This window comes from Manacus candei, unplaced genomic scaffold (genome assembly GCF_025592945.1).
Source record: "Manacus candei isolate 608988 ecotype Guabito, Panama unplaced genomic scaffold, ASM2559294v1 h1tg000047l, whole genome shotgun sequence".
In the NCBI taxonomy this organism is placed as follows: Eukaryota; Metazoa; Chordata; class Aves; order Passeriformes; family Pipridae; genus Manacus; species Manacus candei.
The window spans coordinates 6307191-6324273 of NW_026138095.1; the positions used below are offsets into that span (position 1 = coordinate 6307191).

General features: G+C 51.7%; 2 protein-coding genes across 2 annotated transcripts; both read right to left on the bottom strand.

The window, feature by feature from the left end:
• Positions 1–1574: 1574 nt before the first annotated feature.
• On the bottom strand, positions 1575–13104 carry MYCBPAP (MYCBP associated protein). The gene is made up of 18 exons (XM_051797983.1): positions 12964–13104; positions 12172–12320; positions 10911–11267; positions 10246–10420; positions 9810–9925; positions 8984–9134; positions 8682–8797; positions 7869–7978; positions 7443–7542; positions 6913–7102; positions 6228–6415; positions 5524–5664; positions 5065–5352; positions 4135–4256; positions 3278–3393; positions 2652–2773; positions 2225–2461; positions 1575–1723 (listed from the first exon to the last, which is right to left on the bottom strand). The coding sequence occupies exons 1-18, from the start codon at positions 13007–13009 to the stop codon at positions 1658–1660; spliced, it is 2790 nt and encodes a 929-aa protein (XP_051653943.1). The 5' UTR covers positions 13010–13104; the 3' UTR covers positions 1575–1657.
• Positions 12592–16597, bottom strand: RSAD1 (radical S-adenosyl methionine domain containing 1). Its single transcript, XM_051797990.1, is given in 9 exon segments — positions 12592–12704; positions 13713–13872; positions 13948–14051; positions 14453–14507; positions 14577–14734; positions 14736–14873; positions 14967–15332; positions 15402–15818; positions 16425–16597. Coding segments are annotated over 9 exon segments (1635 nt in total). The 5' UTR covers positions 16596–16597; the 3' UTR covers positions 12592–12638.
• Positions 16598–17083: the final 486 nt, after the last annotated feature.

Genomic DNA, 17083 nt, shown 5'->3' on the forward strand with positions numbered 1-17083 from the left:
CGTTGCCTCTAGAACGTGCAGACTCTCCCTCTCATCTAGCAACAGATGGCTTGAGCAGTTTGAGTTGGGCAGATTCACAAGCTGATAATCATCTCCAGGGAGGCAGGAGCTATTGTCAGAGCCTGTGAGACACACCCCAACTTCAGGCCTTTTTCCTCCTAATTCTCAAAATGTTGCTGAAATTCTCACTCCAGGAATGCTGAGCAGAGACATTCCCTTTGTGGGTCTGTGCCCGCTAAGCCAGAGGAGGCTCCCGCTGCCACAGAAGCCAAAATGCTTCCCCACACTCCAATAAGAGAAAACATCTCAAAACATGAGGGGTTTCACCTGGCCAGTGAAAAAAATAAGCTGTGCTTTGCCATGGTACTGCCAGGAGCCAAGAGGAAGAATATATTCTCTCCTCAGACAGCACAGGAGTTAAAATGAGAAAGCAAAAGACACCAATTCTACAGAAGGCTCAGTTATTTCACGCTCTGTGCAGCTCCAGACTGTGTCAGTGTGGCTGCCAAAGGACAGGAGCACGTGCCCGAGCACACATGCCCGGTGCCACCGCGCAGTGACGCGCACAGTTCGTAACAGCAGTGCTCAGCACGGATATGCATCTGCTGCCTAAGAACTCCAGAGGTATCACAAACCTCAATTAATGATCTACGCTGATGTCATTGCTCTACAGGGCCAAAGCCTTTCCCGGGAATGCTGTCCAGCCGCTTTGGCAGGAAGGTGGCACTTTTACCAGCATGACACAGGTCTCTCAATGCCAGGTCACGACAGACCCCACAACCAGCTCACTCTGCCTTGAGAACCTGCTCCCACTGAAGCCCAGCATGCCACACTCAGGCCTGAGATGCCTCTACAAAAAGCTCTATTCCAGCTGTGATGCAGAAGGAAAACCCAGACCAGTGATGAGCCCAGACGCACAGACAGGAGGGGTGGCTCTAACACGAGGCCTTACCATGCTCACATTTATAGCACAAATTTCACTCATTTAATTCAAGAGTGATTAGACTTGGAAGGAAACAAGTAAGATCTGGCTCACAATGGGTCATGGGTACCTTGAGCTGGATGGAAAAAATGGCAAGATCAGCACAAGATGGAAATTCATGGATACAAAACCAGGCAGGTTGGCACATCCCTTGGGATAGTGCTTTTACTGGGATCCAGAATGCCTCAGAGAAGCCTGCTGTCAGCCATTCCCAGGGGGAGACTGGACAAGCAGCCAAGAACATGATCAAAAATGGGATGGATTTGTCTAAGTTACTTTTTTTGTACTGGTGCTCTTGAGTACAAAGGGACACCCTGCTCACTCACCTGCATCCAAGTGCAATCGACAAACAAAGAACGCATCTCATGTTGACTGGCACTTTTAAATTCTTCTTCCTTAGCAGAAATGCCAGTATTTTCTAGTCCTAACGTTTTCTGAAGCAGTGATATTTCTTGCCTTGTCTCTTCTTGGCAAGCGATCATCTGTAGCAGTAACAGATGATCCAGCAACAGTCCCACATCACAGCATGTCAGAAAAGAGGCAGCCCAGTATTTGTAATCACTGAATCACTTCAGAAAGAATTGCCACTCAATCTGTGTAAATATGGTTATTTATTTATTTTTTTAAAGCTATTTCTACATGCAAAGGGTTTCAGCTCTCCCACTGCAGAGCACGTTATTGCTTTAGATCCTCAAATAAAGACACCATTTCACTCACCATTGAATCCAGCAGCTTGTAAACCTGCAGCAGAAATCAAGAGAAGACAGTTGCAGTGAAAACACACAAAGAAACCCTGAGGATGAGACTGACAGAGATGGTTTCTCACACTGGAGTACATTACCATATGGGCACACACACAACCACACAGAAGTGGCAGCCTGCTAACAGAGCTCTAGTAATAACTTCTCTGGCTATGAAGTGTGTTTAACATTATCTGAGGTACAATTAATTCAGCTGATCCCTCAAGAGTCCACAAGCATGCTGAAGACATCCCAGATAGAAGTCCCACATGTGGCTATGTGATGGCTGGATTTCTTCTAACGGATTCCAGGCTGGAATAAAGGGCATCTTAATCTGGATTTCACACTTACCTTGCTGCAGCACGAGGGACATATGTCTGTCAGTCTTCTGAGTTTAAAAAAATGTTTACCTCTCCTCCTGAGCCTCAATGTAACTTACAAGCAAAGAACAACCCCAAGAAAAGGACAAAACCCAACAAATACAAGCTTTGGTCAGACTCACTTCAATATAGAGTTTTTCCTGGTATATTCCAAATGAAACAGAGTCCACCTGCTCCTGAGGAGGTTCTACTCCCTCTGTAGTTACAGCTCCCTCTTTCTCCTTCAGTGATGAAGCAGTAGATACCCGCTTCTCATCTTTTAGTTTTGGGGGCTCTGCTCCCTCTTTCACCTTCACTGATGCAATGGAAGGTGTCCGCTTCTCATCCTTCGCTTTCAGCTTTTTGCTGCCCTGATGTTCCTAATCAGGGACAGACCAAGAAAAAAAGGGACTTGGGTCAGAACACCGCTCAGATTGTTGCAAGATGCACCTCCCAGGAGCAGCACCTCTTCCACTGGGTTAGAAATCAGCTCAAACTCAGGATACACAACCTCAGAATTGTTCACACTGTCCCCTGCACTCAGGGCTCACCAGGCATCCCAACACATACCACTTTCTCTTTCCCTGGTGTCGCTCTACTTTTTTTGCGTTCTTTATCCTTTTTCTCTTCTTTCTTAGTGGCTATTTTGTCTTCCTTTCCTCCTTTTTTTTCTCCTCCTTGCTTTACTTCCTCTACCAAAGAAAGAATTTCAGTTACCCAAAAGCATCCACACATCCAGAAAGACCAGCCCACTGCACTAACACAGTGAGAGTGTATTACTTTTGCAATGTACTTCCCTCTTTTTATTAATCTGAGCTGTACTGCACTGAAAAACAATACCTTGAAGAGTACTTTGTTTAAATAAGGAATGAAGAGGTCTCAGATGTGTATCAGAACAAGCCTGTAAGACAGCTAATAGTAAGGCAGTGTTTGCTGGGTCAGTCTGTGTGAAAACCACAGCTACACGTAGCTGAATTAAAAGGCTTTTTTGTGAGGTGGTTTTTTACTGATGCCAAACCACAGATCACAATTAGTACTGTGACTGTCACACAATCTGCCTTTTTTTTCTGATGCATTTTCTTATAAAAGCTTTGAGGGGGACCTGCTGAAATTGAAATTTCGGTTGAAATTCATCACGTTTTCTGGATTTCCAACAGTCCACAGAAAGCAGTTGCTGTGCTAAAACTACCATTTACCTGTTTCCTCTGGAACAGCATCTGCATAGGTGTCCTTCTTAAGCAAGCCATACAGGGATCTCAGCCTCAGAGCGTGACTCACCATATCATCAACTGCTCCCCGCCACAGCTGGAGGCTGAGAAAAGGATCAGGATCAGAAGGGAGACAGGGCAGCAATTGCCACCTTGTTTTAACCCTGTGCCCAGAAGTAAAGGCACCTTACAGCTGAGAGCTGCTCTATACAACTAAACCAACAAAACAACACCCACAGTCTAAATATCTGTGCAGAGAGATGCTAAGCTGCCTTCCTCACGTTAGATCCCTCCAAGGTCTCAAAGGTTTGCAAATCAACAGGCTCACAGGGACCCATAAATATTACTGTGAAACTAGGTCTGCTCCTCAACATGACACACATTGAAAAATCAGCATCAACCTGCTCTGTGTTTACCAAGAGGAACCTGCATCCTTCTAATTTAGAAGCAATGAGAAGCTGTTGATATGTTTACAGTCTGAAAGCTTGAGCAAAGAACAGAGAGACTGTATGAGGGAGGAGACAGTTATCTGAGTAAAAGGGTACAGAAAATACCCAAAGGTTTCCTAAATACAGACTAGAATAACCTTGCCAGAAATAATCTTGTACACTCTCCAAAATTACATGCATTTAATATTCTAAACTTATCTCCAGAAGGAAAAAAAAAAAGGCATTTGGGTCCTAGACAGTTGCTACAATTAAGCTATAAAAAAACCAGAGTGTAAAGATGACTTCTAGACCTCATATAATTATCTGCACTCTGAATCACAACACTTGCAACAGAGCTCGCTGAGGCTGTTGATCACACAGTGCTTTCACAAGCTTTTTCCTTGCAAAGGAACACACCAGAGTGGATACAGAAGGTCTGACTGAACTGGCCTCTGTTCAACACACAGCTCCAGAGCTGCCTTATTGAGCTGGGTCAGTGCTTCTTCCCGCTGCTCTTCCCCAGGGATTGACATTATGGCCTGTGAGAGAAAAGACAGAGGGTGTGTGGAGCACTTCTCAGGGTTCATTCCCAGCCCGTGGGCCCTGAGCTCGATGGAACCACCATGGCTCTCTCCCTGGACACCAGCCTGAAACCAGGCTGCACTGGGCACTTACACATGTGGCTTCCTATACGGCTGGGATTTGGCCAAGGTCCCCAAGATCCAGGGAACAATCCCAGATTCCCCCATCAGACTGACAGTAAGCCCCTTTGCAACTTCACAGGTGTGCTGGGGAACAGGGATTCTAGCGAGCTGCAAGGCTCCCAAGTAAAGCTTAGTTATAAAAGAAGCAGAGAGATTTCCAAGAGAGCACTACAGAAAAACCGCTGACAGAATCCAAACCACTCTTGCTTTAATCTAGGGAGGTCTGTACTTTATCCACAGCCTGTCATGAGTGCCCCCTTAGTTCTCTGATGAATAGGAAGGACTCTCCAAGTCAAGGAGCCCTTAGGGGAGCCACGGGAGGCTGTAAGACTAGCCTGCCCCCCGCATTCAGTCCTGGGATGACAGAAAGCTAACGGGGGAAGAGCTTAAAATATCTATTATGTTGTCTGGTTCTCTTTTCTTCTTCACACAACAGCCCACAAAGTCTCTCTTGGGAATCTCTTTACAAGAGCACTGAGGGTGTGGTCAGCAGAGCCAATACACATCATAAATCATCTCTAACTCCCAGCACATAGGCAGCAGACCTTTGGGTGGGCTCCACACTGGGGCAGGCTGGGCTGTTTGAAGGGAAACGAAAACACCATCAGCTTGTCACAGCATCAGTGGGAACAGAGGTGACTACCTGTTTAAAGTCCTCAAGGGAAAGGTTCCATCCTGACGGGCCTGCTTCTTCCTCCTCAATGCTCATCTTTTGCCTCGGAGCCTCCTCTAGTGATTTCTTCCCACCTGGGAGCTCCGTGGTGCTGCTCTGAGCAGGGAGAGGCTCCACAGTGCTCTCCTGGTACTCCGTGTCCTCCTCTGCAGTGCTCCTCTGGTCTGAGGGCACTTTCTCCTCGAAGGCTGAAGGCACAGACATGTACTGTCTCCATAGTTTGTGCAGCTGCTTTACCACTTGATACTGATAATAAAACTGTGATAACAGGGAAAAAGTAAACAGACATGAGTTTTGCCTTTCCTCTTCAAACCCAACTGTTAAAGCCTCCATGGCAGATTCTGCCAGCTCCAGAAACCCAGGGATGCACCAGCCCCATGGATCTGCCCTCCCTGTTACTTCAGTTACCCATCAAATAGCAAACATCACCCCGGGGTTCTTCCTGTGGAACAACTCTTCCTCCGTGGCATAGGCAGGAGATGGGGTGCGCTCTGGGGTCCGAACTTGGTCAAGAAGTTCACTGAGATTGTCTTTGACTATAGCAGCACCTTCTCGAGCAGCCAGGTCACTCTGAGGCACCACAACGAGAACAGCATGTGTGAGTCCCCATTCCACATACAAACACACAAACAAATTCACTCCCACGGCAGTAACCACACGCATATATTACACAGGGTTACAAGGACAAGAATAACTGCAAACCCTACTGAGCACAGCAGTACTGCCAACAGCTTTTCAAACAAACCCTACAAATCCTCCCTCAAACTATGCTTTTCAAAGCGTAGTGTAATTTTCATTTTATACCTTAAATTATCATAGCGTACAACACACAATCCCATCTCCACTAAGTAACTAATGAAATTAATTACCAACAGAAAATTCATTTTTAAAGGGCCAGCGTGAACACTTTAGGAGACACAGTCATGTCTTTAGTAACAACATTACAAAAGACTGCAAAGTTCCCCCATGTTATTTAGCAAACCTGCTCAAGTATGTACAGACCTTCTGTAAATCATCTCACTCCCAGCCCTAATTACACAGCAATAAAAATACCAGTTGTTCACTCCCACCCTTATCCTCTATTTGCATATAAAGTTCAAAGCTCACGGTTACCCAGTCACATGCTTGGTTACCTCCAGATTCTCTCTGAAGTCAGCCAATTTATCCTCATACACAGCAATTCCCCAAAGGGTCACCTGCAGCAGAGCTCCTCCTAATAGCAGAGGATGTGTCCTAAATTCCCAGGGCTCACTGAAAATGCCTGCTCTCCTTGACTTGAAAAGAAAGGAAAACCTCCGAGTTTCTCCAGGCAAAATTACACCTGAAATAAGAGAGAAAATGCATCGGTCTGCAAGAAGCCACCTGGTTAACTTGACCCTTTTCCAACCTCACCCCAAGTGTCCCTGTCTCTGTAGGAGACTCTTTCACCATAGTTTAGCTGGTTATCACACTTCATCCAGCTACTCTTCTCCTTCCAGATTTACTCCCAGTCCCCATGCTACTGAACTGGTGTTATTTCCACTACATGCTCCTTCTACAGCAAGCTCAGTTCTCCAGCAGATGATGGTCCATTTGCCATCAGAGAATTATTCACTTCTCAATATTCTGCCCATTTGCACTCAGAGTAGGAGCAACCTCCTTTCCTTTAGGTTTCATGAGAGGGATCTGCCTTGCACAGCTCTTTTGGGGTGAGTCAGCTCTGACACCCAGGAGCTTCCTCAGGAGAATCACCCAGCAGTGCTGTGCCATTAGTCAGACTCCACATCTCAGGAAACTCCTGAATACCTGCTCTCTGGCTGAGGTACAAAGGTCTCGTACCTGGTCTGGTATCAAAGTAAAAACATGGCATCCTCCTCCCCTTGGTTTCTCTGGAGGGAATCTGCTGGGGCAGCCTCATCCAGCTGTACCAGATGGCAGCTGTGCCATCATTGCTCACCGTCAGGAAGCTTTCGGCCTCCTCACCAGCCAGAGTCTCGAAGGTGAGCCGGGCAGCAACACCAATTTCATTCTGCAATGAAGAGGAGAAAGATAACAATTTCTGCTCTATCTGGCAGGATTTATCCTGCATGAAGTCATAGCTCAAATAAGGGGTTGAACCTCAGCAGAACTTGTAAGGCAGGTCCAGTGAGGTGGTCATTATACAGAGAGAGCCTGGCAATCTAAGCTCACACCACAGCCAGAGCAACCCCTTCTGTCCCTACATCTCTCCAGAGCAAACAGAGGGATACTCTATTATGTTCAGAATAAATTCCCCATTCTGTGGCCTGGGAGTGACACCCATTGTACAGCCGTGACTTGGGAACTCACACAGGCTTAGCTTGACTAAACAATTAAAATCTCACAATTACCCTGCAAGAAGTGATGCCCTTGATCCAACGAGCAGGCTTGCCACAGAAAACTAAAGATAGATGCTTTTCTTCTTCTGGAGCCACGTCGCAGGAGTCACTGCTACAGAAAACAAGAGCCAGCATTTTCATGGAGTAAAATTCACTTTCAGAGAGGAGAGAACCAGGGATAATTTACAAGACCCTGTAAGAAATAATCCCAACTAACGCTTTTCCACACACTCCTCTCCTTAAGGACGGAGCCTTGCTCCTTAGACACAAGGCCTCAAGGCAAAAAGATTTCTAAATCTGGTGATTATATTAAAATATGCCTTTTGTTGTGCCCACTGGAGGTTCCTCTCTGTTCTGGTTAAAAACAGCTAAGGGTACCTTTACAGACTGGTGGTACATATCCAAAACTCTTTACTTCTGCCAAGAAGTAAAGCTTACTCAGTCTCTTCAGAAGGAGTGGAACATGGAGAAGTGGAACATGGAGAAGCCTCTGCTGAGACAGACGTGAATGGCTGCCCTTTACCAATCAGCTCCAGTCCTTCCAGATCCTGGACATACACAAAAATGATCAACTCAGGGTTTCTTTTTTTATATATTGAAAGGAAACTATAATAACAGCCAAATGCACCGACTCAGTCAAGGAAAGTGAAGTTGAAGTATCTTGCTCCTACAATGGTTTTTAGAGGTATACAAAGAATGCTCAAGAGACTCAGGAAGGAACCAATTCTGAGTTTCCCAAGAATCCTAGATGACTGCATTCCCCACTACAAATGATCCGTGAATGGGAAAAGTCTCCCTCGCACACATTTCTCATCCCCAGAGACAGGTTTCAAAGACAAAAAAAGTGAGGTTTATTCTGTTTTTAGGAGGAGGGACTGCCTGCCTTCAGATTATTTTAGATGTGTGTTTTCCACATGGGTAACATGTCTTCCCTCTGTCCCAGGGCACTAAATCAAAGTCCTACACCACTATTTGGCTGGTTTTTTCATGGCCTAGGTCCTGGCAGCTTCATGCTGCTGGTTTGGGGTCCTATTCTGAAGCACCTAGACCACTCCACGCAACACTTTGGGAGGCCAGACAACTCCTTCATGGGTGTGGCCCTCTGGAAATGTCAGAACTTCCAAGAAAAGTACTGTGGGGCTAAGTTTTAGACTCCTAATGCTTTTTCAGACCCAGTTCTTGGCAATTTTATGTTACTCTACTGACAAGAAACAAGAGACACAAAGAATGTCCCTGCTCCTCTGGTCTTACCGGCTTATAAAAACCCAGCTCCTCCAGGACAGATTTCAGCTCCTGCCGCCGATGTTTCAGGAAAAGACTCTTATCCCAGGTTAGATGGTAAGGAATCTTCGTTGGGGGCTTCAGAGCTGTGGAAATGCCCACACAAGAGCTCACTCTCTACATACTCACGTGCCTATTAAATTTCACTCTCTGCCAAATTTAGGCCTCACGGAGTTTTAAAGAGGAGGCTCAACAGATGACTGGGAAGCAGCTGCTCCCTCCACACCTGTGGCCCATTTCTGTGGAAACACCTCTCTGCAGTGCTCCCTTACCCGTTTCCTTCTGGACAGTGCAGGGTTTGCCCACATGAGTGATTGGCTCTCGGTCCCCACGTTCTGTCCGAGTCAGTGTCAGCGTCAGGCCGGTGAGTTCATCTCCAATACGGTCGGGCTGGCTCCAGAACTCGCTTCCTACTCGGAATCCCTGCGGTGGAAAACAAGGCTCCCACTGACACAGAGTTGCACAGCTACCTGCTATTTTCATAGGGACTAGAAAGGATCCGATCCTGCCTATATGAACATTTTAATAGTCTATGAATTATCCCTTTCTGCAGAGCAAGCCAAAATTTCTATCAGGCTGCTGTCAAAGACAAAAGAACTTTCTTCTACCTAGTGCTACGTGAAGGTTGAGCGATTTTAAAATAAAGCCTCACACAAATGCAAATTCTTTGACAGTGCTATAAATGTAAAAAAATTATTTTAACACAGGATCCTCCCATAATCCTCCTGCCTTGCCCATACCCCTTTCTCCTTGGCAATCACTAAAATCCAAGCCTGAATCAATCAGATCTCTCTGCCCCCTGGAACAGCAATTGTGACATGTTCCCATGTCACTTCCCTGGGCAGGACAGTCTTTGTTGAGAGCCCAGAAATGGCACTTGCTCATCCCCACTTTCCTCTGAGTAGTATGGATAGCACAGTTCCTGGTTTTATTTTTAAAATCCCTGAAAGCTCTGCTCAGACACCAGGCTGAAGGACTCAAGAGTGGCTTTGATAAATACCTACTGACAGCTCTTCAGGGATGTTACTCATCACACCAGTGTCTGTGCTGTTTCACAAGAGCAGCACATTCAGGACAGACAGGATGTAGGGTTCTCACCTTTCCAGGATGGAGGTAGGGGAGACTCCGGTCAATGAGGTCCCTTTCTTCCATGACTTGCCTGTAATTCTCCGAGATGTTCATCATCAATTCATTCTCTGGCTTCTGAAGAATTTCTGTAAAGAGGAAATGTCGCATCATCGGTGCTGCACCTCTGGGCACACCCTTTGACACTATTGTTGTTCACCTGTAACCCATTTACACTGGCCCCTGCCAAATCCACTGTCCTTGCCCCAGCCAGAGCCACCAGCTCACCCTCCCACCACATCCACAGCCACTAGCACATGTGGGAGCTCTGAGAACATGGAATTAGACTGCAATGGCAACAGGATTAACCCTGGTAGGTGATAACCACTGCAGTTTGGTGTGGGGACATCAAACTCCCTCACCTACACACAGAATTTTACAGAAGGAGGCCTCTGCAGCTTTGTCTCACCTCCTAGGTGTTTCTCCTGCTTTTTCCTGATTGCCATATGATGGCTCCAGTTCTGGAGAGCTCTGTGCCCTGCTAGTTGGGCCTGAGGAGCCTTTTGCTTCTTCTCTCCTCCATGCTTCTCTTTCAAAGCTGCTGCAGTAACATCCGGACGAGGAACCTCAATAACATCTGCTTTCTGATGAGAAAGGAAGCACTAAATGAACCTCTTCATGCACACCAAAACAAGAATGGGAGAGGGCAGGAGAAAAGAGTTATTCTGATTGACTGTACTTTTACATTAGCACTCTGAGAGGAACAAAAGCAGGGCAGTAGGAACACACTCAAGAGACAACGGAAGGATTTATCTGAGTAATTAGACTCCAGTAATGCCATTGCTGCAACACTAGCTCTTCCCTGATGCCAACACAAGAGCACAGAGGGAAGAGGAAGCCTGTGTAATTGTTCCCTCCATGACCTGGTCCTGCACACAGCACTCCAAAACCTGCTGGTGCAGTTTCTCTGATGGCAAACCCTCCCTGCAGAGTGTGACGAGGCTGGGAAAACCACACCTCAGCCCTGACCTGCTCCTGATAGGTGCTGGAAAGCATCGAAAGGTACTGCTGGCACCACGCTCCACCTCTGGAAAAGTGACACATAGCAGCATTTTCCTAACTTTACAAACTAACCCGAGTGCTTCTTCTGGCCCAGACTTCCATCTTAAACTCCTGGACACTTCCCAAAATGTGATGAGGGAGAATCTCTTCGCAGCCATCAGCAAACTCTTTTGGTCCTACAACACACACACACAAAAAAATACCCAGCCCCAGAGCCAGGTCACTAAAATTTGGCTTAGCAAAACCAAAACCCAGAGATGAGATGTGAAGTTGAACCCTACCAGGAAAAGTCAGTGGTTGCCTGGGTGCCTTGGGGGAAGCGGGATGTGCTACAAGATATGTCACCTCCTTGGGTAGGTATTTTCGAACGAGGTAATTCTTCCTAACTGGAATTCTCCCGGCATCATGGGGAAGGCGTGGAGCATGAACCTGCAGGAAATAAACAGTAACAGTGCAGTTAGGTACACACTGACTCACCTTTAATCCATCTGATGCTTTTATAGGATATGCAAAGGTCATATCAGTACAGTTACTGTAAGAGACCTGGAAAGGGACTTTTCACAAGAGCCTGGAGTGACATGACAAGGTGGAATGGATTCAAACTAAAAGCATAGGTTTAGATTAGATATCAGGAAGAAATCCTTCCCTGTGAGGGTGGTGAGGCCCTGGCACAGGTTGCTCAGAGAAGCTGTGGCTGCCCCATCCCTGGAAGTGTGCAAGACCAGGTTGGACGGGGCTTGGAGCAGACTGGGATAGTGGGAAGGTGTCCCTGCCCATGGCAGGTGGGTGGAATGAGATGATCTTTAAGGTCCCTGTCAACTCAAACCATTCTATGATTCTCTGATTCCTCCCCTATGAGGCACGTTATGCAGCTGCAGAAATACCAGCTCAGTTGCTGTCTCATTCCTCTAAACTCTGGTTTATAACAGGGGCAGGGAAAGGAGAGTTTTAAATCACTTTCCCAAGAGATTTCTGCTGCTGTGTCACTCGATGTTAAATGCTTCCACTCACACAGTGTGACTCAAGTTTTGGAAGGAAAGCCATGAAAGCTACTAAACAACTTACAGGTCTTATGAGACCATGAAGTTGGAGAGGCAGATGATTTATCCTTCCAGTTGAAAGTGCTGTGTAAAGACTGATAATTCTTTATTTTTTGCCATTGCACCTAATGATGTGACATTTTATCATGATAAAGAGCACGACAGACAAAATGGAGTAAGAACTCAACTGCAAGAGTGAGTTTTGGCTTAAGTAAATGGGCTGCACCCTCTGTTAAACACATAAAAAGAGTGTGTCAGTTAAGGCAGCTTTTTCACCCAGTGGAAATACATACTTTCTCCAGGTCCTCCACCTTAATTGCAAGTGCCTGGATATCCTCTCCTTGCAGAACATTCGGATCAGGCTTGGGCTCAGGTTCAGGCTCAGGCTCAGGCTCTTCTGAAATTGCTGAACTGGGCCGGTCAGAGGTCTTTTCCTTCTTGCCTGAAAAATACATGAAGAGACCTCCTCTTCAGTCTCCCAAGGAAACATCACCTTCCTCTTTCAGCCTGGTTAATCATTTCCAGCTGACCACGTTACATTTTGGTTTTGTGTTTGGGTTTTTTTTTAAGTTTTCACAGAACAACTGAATTCAGCATCTTTTGTAATTGGAAAAATCAAACTCTCAGAAGCAGCAAGGACCAAAGTGGGTCAAGCAGGATTCAACTGTCTCACCCTTTATTCCAGATGAGATAAATACAGATAAACAGAGCTCCCTGCAGGAGGAACAACAAATTCCTGGGAAGCTTCCTGCTCCAGCTGCTAGCGCAAGGATACAGCCTCCCTGCAGTCACCCAGCACAACAAACCACTGGATTTCCAGAAGCTCCTGAATAGCAAAACAGCTCTGAAATAGCCAAACCCGGGCAGAGCCGGGCCGGGCCAAGCCGAGGGGGCTGTTCCTCCACCTTAACCTGCGCGTCCCTCCCGCTGGGACCGGCTCATTTAAAAACCCAAGCTATAAGAATAATGACACGGGGGTCCCTGGGTGGGAAGGGGCTGTTTGTGGCGGCTCCACCCCCGGCCTCGCTGAGGCCGCAGGCCCGGCCCGGCCGCCGCTGCCCAGGCGCGCTCCGCGCCGGCCGTACCCGGGGGGCTCCGGTTCTGGGGGCGACTGCCTCGCTGCGACGCCATGTCCCGCCGACCCCCGACCCCGGCACCGACCCCGACCCCGGCCCCGACAGAGCCCGCCAGTCGCGACAGGCCCCGACAGGGCCCCCGCGAGGCACCGCCCCGCGCGCCCCCTGCCGGCACGCATGCGCCGTGCGGCCGCGGCACGGCCGGGACACACCGGGATACAGACACTGAGGGATACCGGGACACACCGGGATACCGGGACACACCGGGATACAGGGACTGCGGAATACACTGGGACGCCAGGATACACCGGGATATAGGGACTGCGAGATACACTGGGACACCAGGATACACCGGGACACCAGGATACACCGGGACATACCAGGATACTGGGACTGTGGGATAGTGGGACACCAGGACACACCAGGACATACCAGGATACTGGGACACCCAGACACACCGGGAGATGCCAGGATACCTGGACACCGGGTCTCCAGGATAGTAGGGCACCGGGACTCAGGGACACGGAGACACTGGGGCTCTGGGACGCTAGGAGAGACTGGGGACACCAGGACATCAGGCACCAAGACACCGGGGAGACCAGGGCTCCGGGACACCGGGCACTGGGACATCGGGGTGCTAGGCCACCGAGGACACTGGGACCTGCCCTGTGGGAAACCCCCCTGGATGATGCCACTGCCCCAAGACCCCTCAGCCAGCACACAGCTCTTGTGTTTTATTATCCGTTGTGGCCGCTCACAGACCCCACATTCTGGCCACCGTGTCCGTCTGTGTCCGTCCCCCGCCGGGTTCCCCCTCGCTGGGCACCGGGCAGTGCCCAGCGCCGCTGGAGCTGGCACAGCAGGTCTGGCAGCAGCGAGTCCAGCACGGCCAGGCCGGCCCATGTGCACCGCAGGCCACTGGGGGAGAGGGGTGGTGAGCTCCAGGGCACCAGGGGAGACCCCCCTGCTCCCCACACGGTTCCTGGGGCTCACCTGCCATCCAGGAGCAGCCAGCCCTGCTCCTGCAGCACCCGAGCCTCCCCTGGCACCCCGAACACGGCCTGCAGGCTGAGCTGGGGGGAGAAGAGCCCCCAGCGCTGTATGCCCAGGGCAAGAGAGGGGCGTTAGTGATGGGGCATCAGCATCCCAGTGCCCAGAGGGGTCTCCAGTAGAGCTGGAGAGGGACTTTGGACAAGGGCCTGGAGGGACAGGACAAGGTGGAATGGATTCAAACTGGAGGGTAGTTTTACTTTAGATATCAGGAAGAAATTCTTCCCTGTGAGGCCCTGGCACAGGTTGCCCAGAGAAGCTGTGGCTGCCCCATCCCTGGAAGTGCTCAAAGCCAGGTTGGATGGGGCTTGGAGCAACTTGGTGTTGTGGAAGGTGCCTCTTCCCATGGCAGGGGGTGGAATAAGAGGTCCCTCCCAACCCAAACCATTCCATGATTCTATGATTAGTGGTAGGTTGATGTGGGGGACCTCCATGGGTGGCTCCTCACCTCGTGTGTGACACCCTCATCTGTGCGTAGTCCCAGGGTGAGCACCTCCTCCAGCCTGTGGGAACATGGAAAGCTGTGGGGCAGCACAGATGGCGAGGGAGCATGGGGGGACCCTGGTACTCACTGCTCCAGTGGGCTCAGCACCACCCGACTCCTGGTGCCGTGTCCCTGGCTCTGCACTTCCCGCATCCAGGCAACAGGCTCCGGCGTCTGGACACGGGCTTCCCGGCTGCAGCTGCCCTCACCCCGTGGCACGAAGCGCCCGTGAGCTCCTGCAGCAGTGAGGGAGGGGGACAACAGAGTTCAGGAGGCACATGGCCACACACACATGCCCCTGGCTCCCCCTCACCCCCTTACCTGGCCCCACACCGATGTACTGGTCAGCCCGCCAGTACGAGAGGTTGTGGTTGCTAAGGGCACCCTGGGGGGAGAGCGTGGCATGGAGTGAGATGGGGCCGAGCCTGCCTGGGGAGCAGCATGGCATGGTGGGGGCATGGCATGGGGGGTACCCCACCTTGCGTGCAAAATTGGAGACCTCGTAGTGGCGGAAGCCGGCGGCCACCAGCACAGTGCGGGCTGTCTGGTACATGTCTGCCAGCAGGTCCTGGGGGGGCAAGGGCAGGGTCCCCCCTCGGACCTGTGCCGCCAGTGCCGTGCCTCGCTCCAGCGTCAGCTGGTACAGGGAGATGTGGTCGTCACAGAGCCCCAGCGCTGCTTCCAGCCCCTGGGCCCAGGCATCCCGGCTCTGCCCAGGCAGCCCGAACATGAGGTCGATGGAGGTGCGGCCAGGGAAGAGACCCCGCGCTGCCTCCACGGCCTTCCGCGCCTCCACCGCTGTGTGCTCCCGGCCCAGCAGCTGCAGCTCGGCGTCATCCAGTGACTGTGGAAGGAGTGTGGTGACAGCAGGGTCACGGGGGGCTGCAGGGCCGCGAGGGAGAGCCCCTCTCACCTGGACGCCAATGGAGAGGCGGTTGACGCCGGCTGCCCTGAAGCCGGTGAGCCGTGATGTGTCCATGGAGCTGGGGTTGGCCTCCAGAGTGACCTCAGCACTGCCGGGCAGATGGGCAGCCCCCGCCACAGCCTCCAGCACCGCTGCAATGGTGTGAGGGCTGGCCAGGCTGGGGGTGCCACCACCGAAGAACACAGAGGTGATGCTGTAGGGCAGAGGTGGGGAGTTGCAGGTGGGCACTGAAGGCCCCCTTACCCTGCCATGAGCCCCTCTGTGCACCCACCTGTGCACCTGGCTGAGGCGCAGCAGGGTGTGTGCCTCCCGCACCAGGCAGGCACGCATGGCTGCCTCATCCACCGCCGGCACCACGTAGGCATTGAAGTTGCAGTAGGAGCAGCGCTTGCGGCAGTAGGGCCACTATGGGCACAGGGGGTGTGGGGGACGGCCATGCCCCCACCCCCAGGCACCCCATTTTGAGGGGGGACAGCCCTAGCCCAGTGCCCCTGACAAGGCACATGACCCACAGGTGTGACCCTTCATGTGCACGGCTCAACCGTGCAACCCCCCGCAGCAACCTGCACCAGCGCATGGCTGGGGAGCCCCACCTGTGCCCCATGACATTGCAAGGCCACGCTGCCCCACCACGCGTGCAAGCCCCGGGGTCCCCAGGGTCCCATATGCACAACGTGTATGCAAGCCCCAAGCCCTCACATCCACCAGTGCAAGCCCCGGGGTCCCCTGTGTCCCCCAACGTGTGCAAGCCCCAGGACCCGCGTGCATCCCCACGTGTACAAACCCGGGGTCCCTCGGTATCCCCCTGTGTGTGAACTCGCGGTCCCCGTACACCCCACGTGTGGAAGCCCCTGGGTCCCTGTACACCGTCCTGTGTGTGAACACAGGGGTCCCTCTCCCCACGCGTACAAGCCCCAGGACCCACATGCACCCCCACGAGTGTAAGCCCGGGGTCTCCGCACACACAACGAGCCCCGGTGTCCCCGTGTCCCACCCCGCGTCCCCGCTCACGTGCACGTAGAGCGCGGCTGTGGCGGGGGCGGCCGGCTCTGGGACGGGCTGCGGGGCCGGTTCCGCGGCAGGACCCGGTGCTGGCCCCGGTCCCCGTCCCCGGCCGCCCCCGCCAGGCCGCGCCGCAGCGACCGCCGCGGCCGCCCTTCGGTACCCCCGCACGGCCGCCATGGGGCCCGCGGCACCGCCCGCCCCGGGCGGGCACCGAGCGGGGCCGCCCCCGGCTGCGGGGGCCGGGGCGGGGCGAGGGGGAAGGGGAGGGATCGGGAGTGAACCCCTGCGCTCCTAACGGGGCCGTGCCGGGGATGCTCGCTGTGCGTGACGGGGATACCGGGGTCAGTGTCCTCTCCCGGTACCGGGGATGCCGGGACGGTGTTCTCCCCCGGCACCGGGAGTGTCGGGGGATGCCGAGGCCGGCGTCTTCTCCCGGTGCCGGGGGTGCCGGGGTCAGTGTCCTCTCGCGGTGTCCTCCCCGGACACACGGTCCCGACGAGGCTGGGGCATTCCGCAACCTGCCTCCGCATCCTCCCCCGACTGCTCCACGGGACCGGGAAGGGTTTTCCAGCGTTTCGGCGGAGGGAGCCGTTGCTTGTCCCCACGCAAGGTTGTGCAAACCCGCTGCTGACCAATCCCAACGTTATTAGTTCTTAATTTGCTCT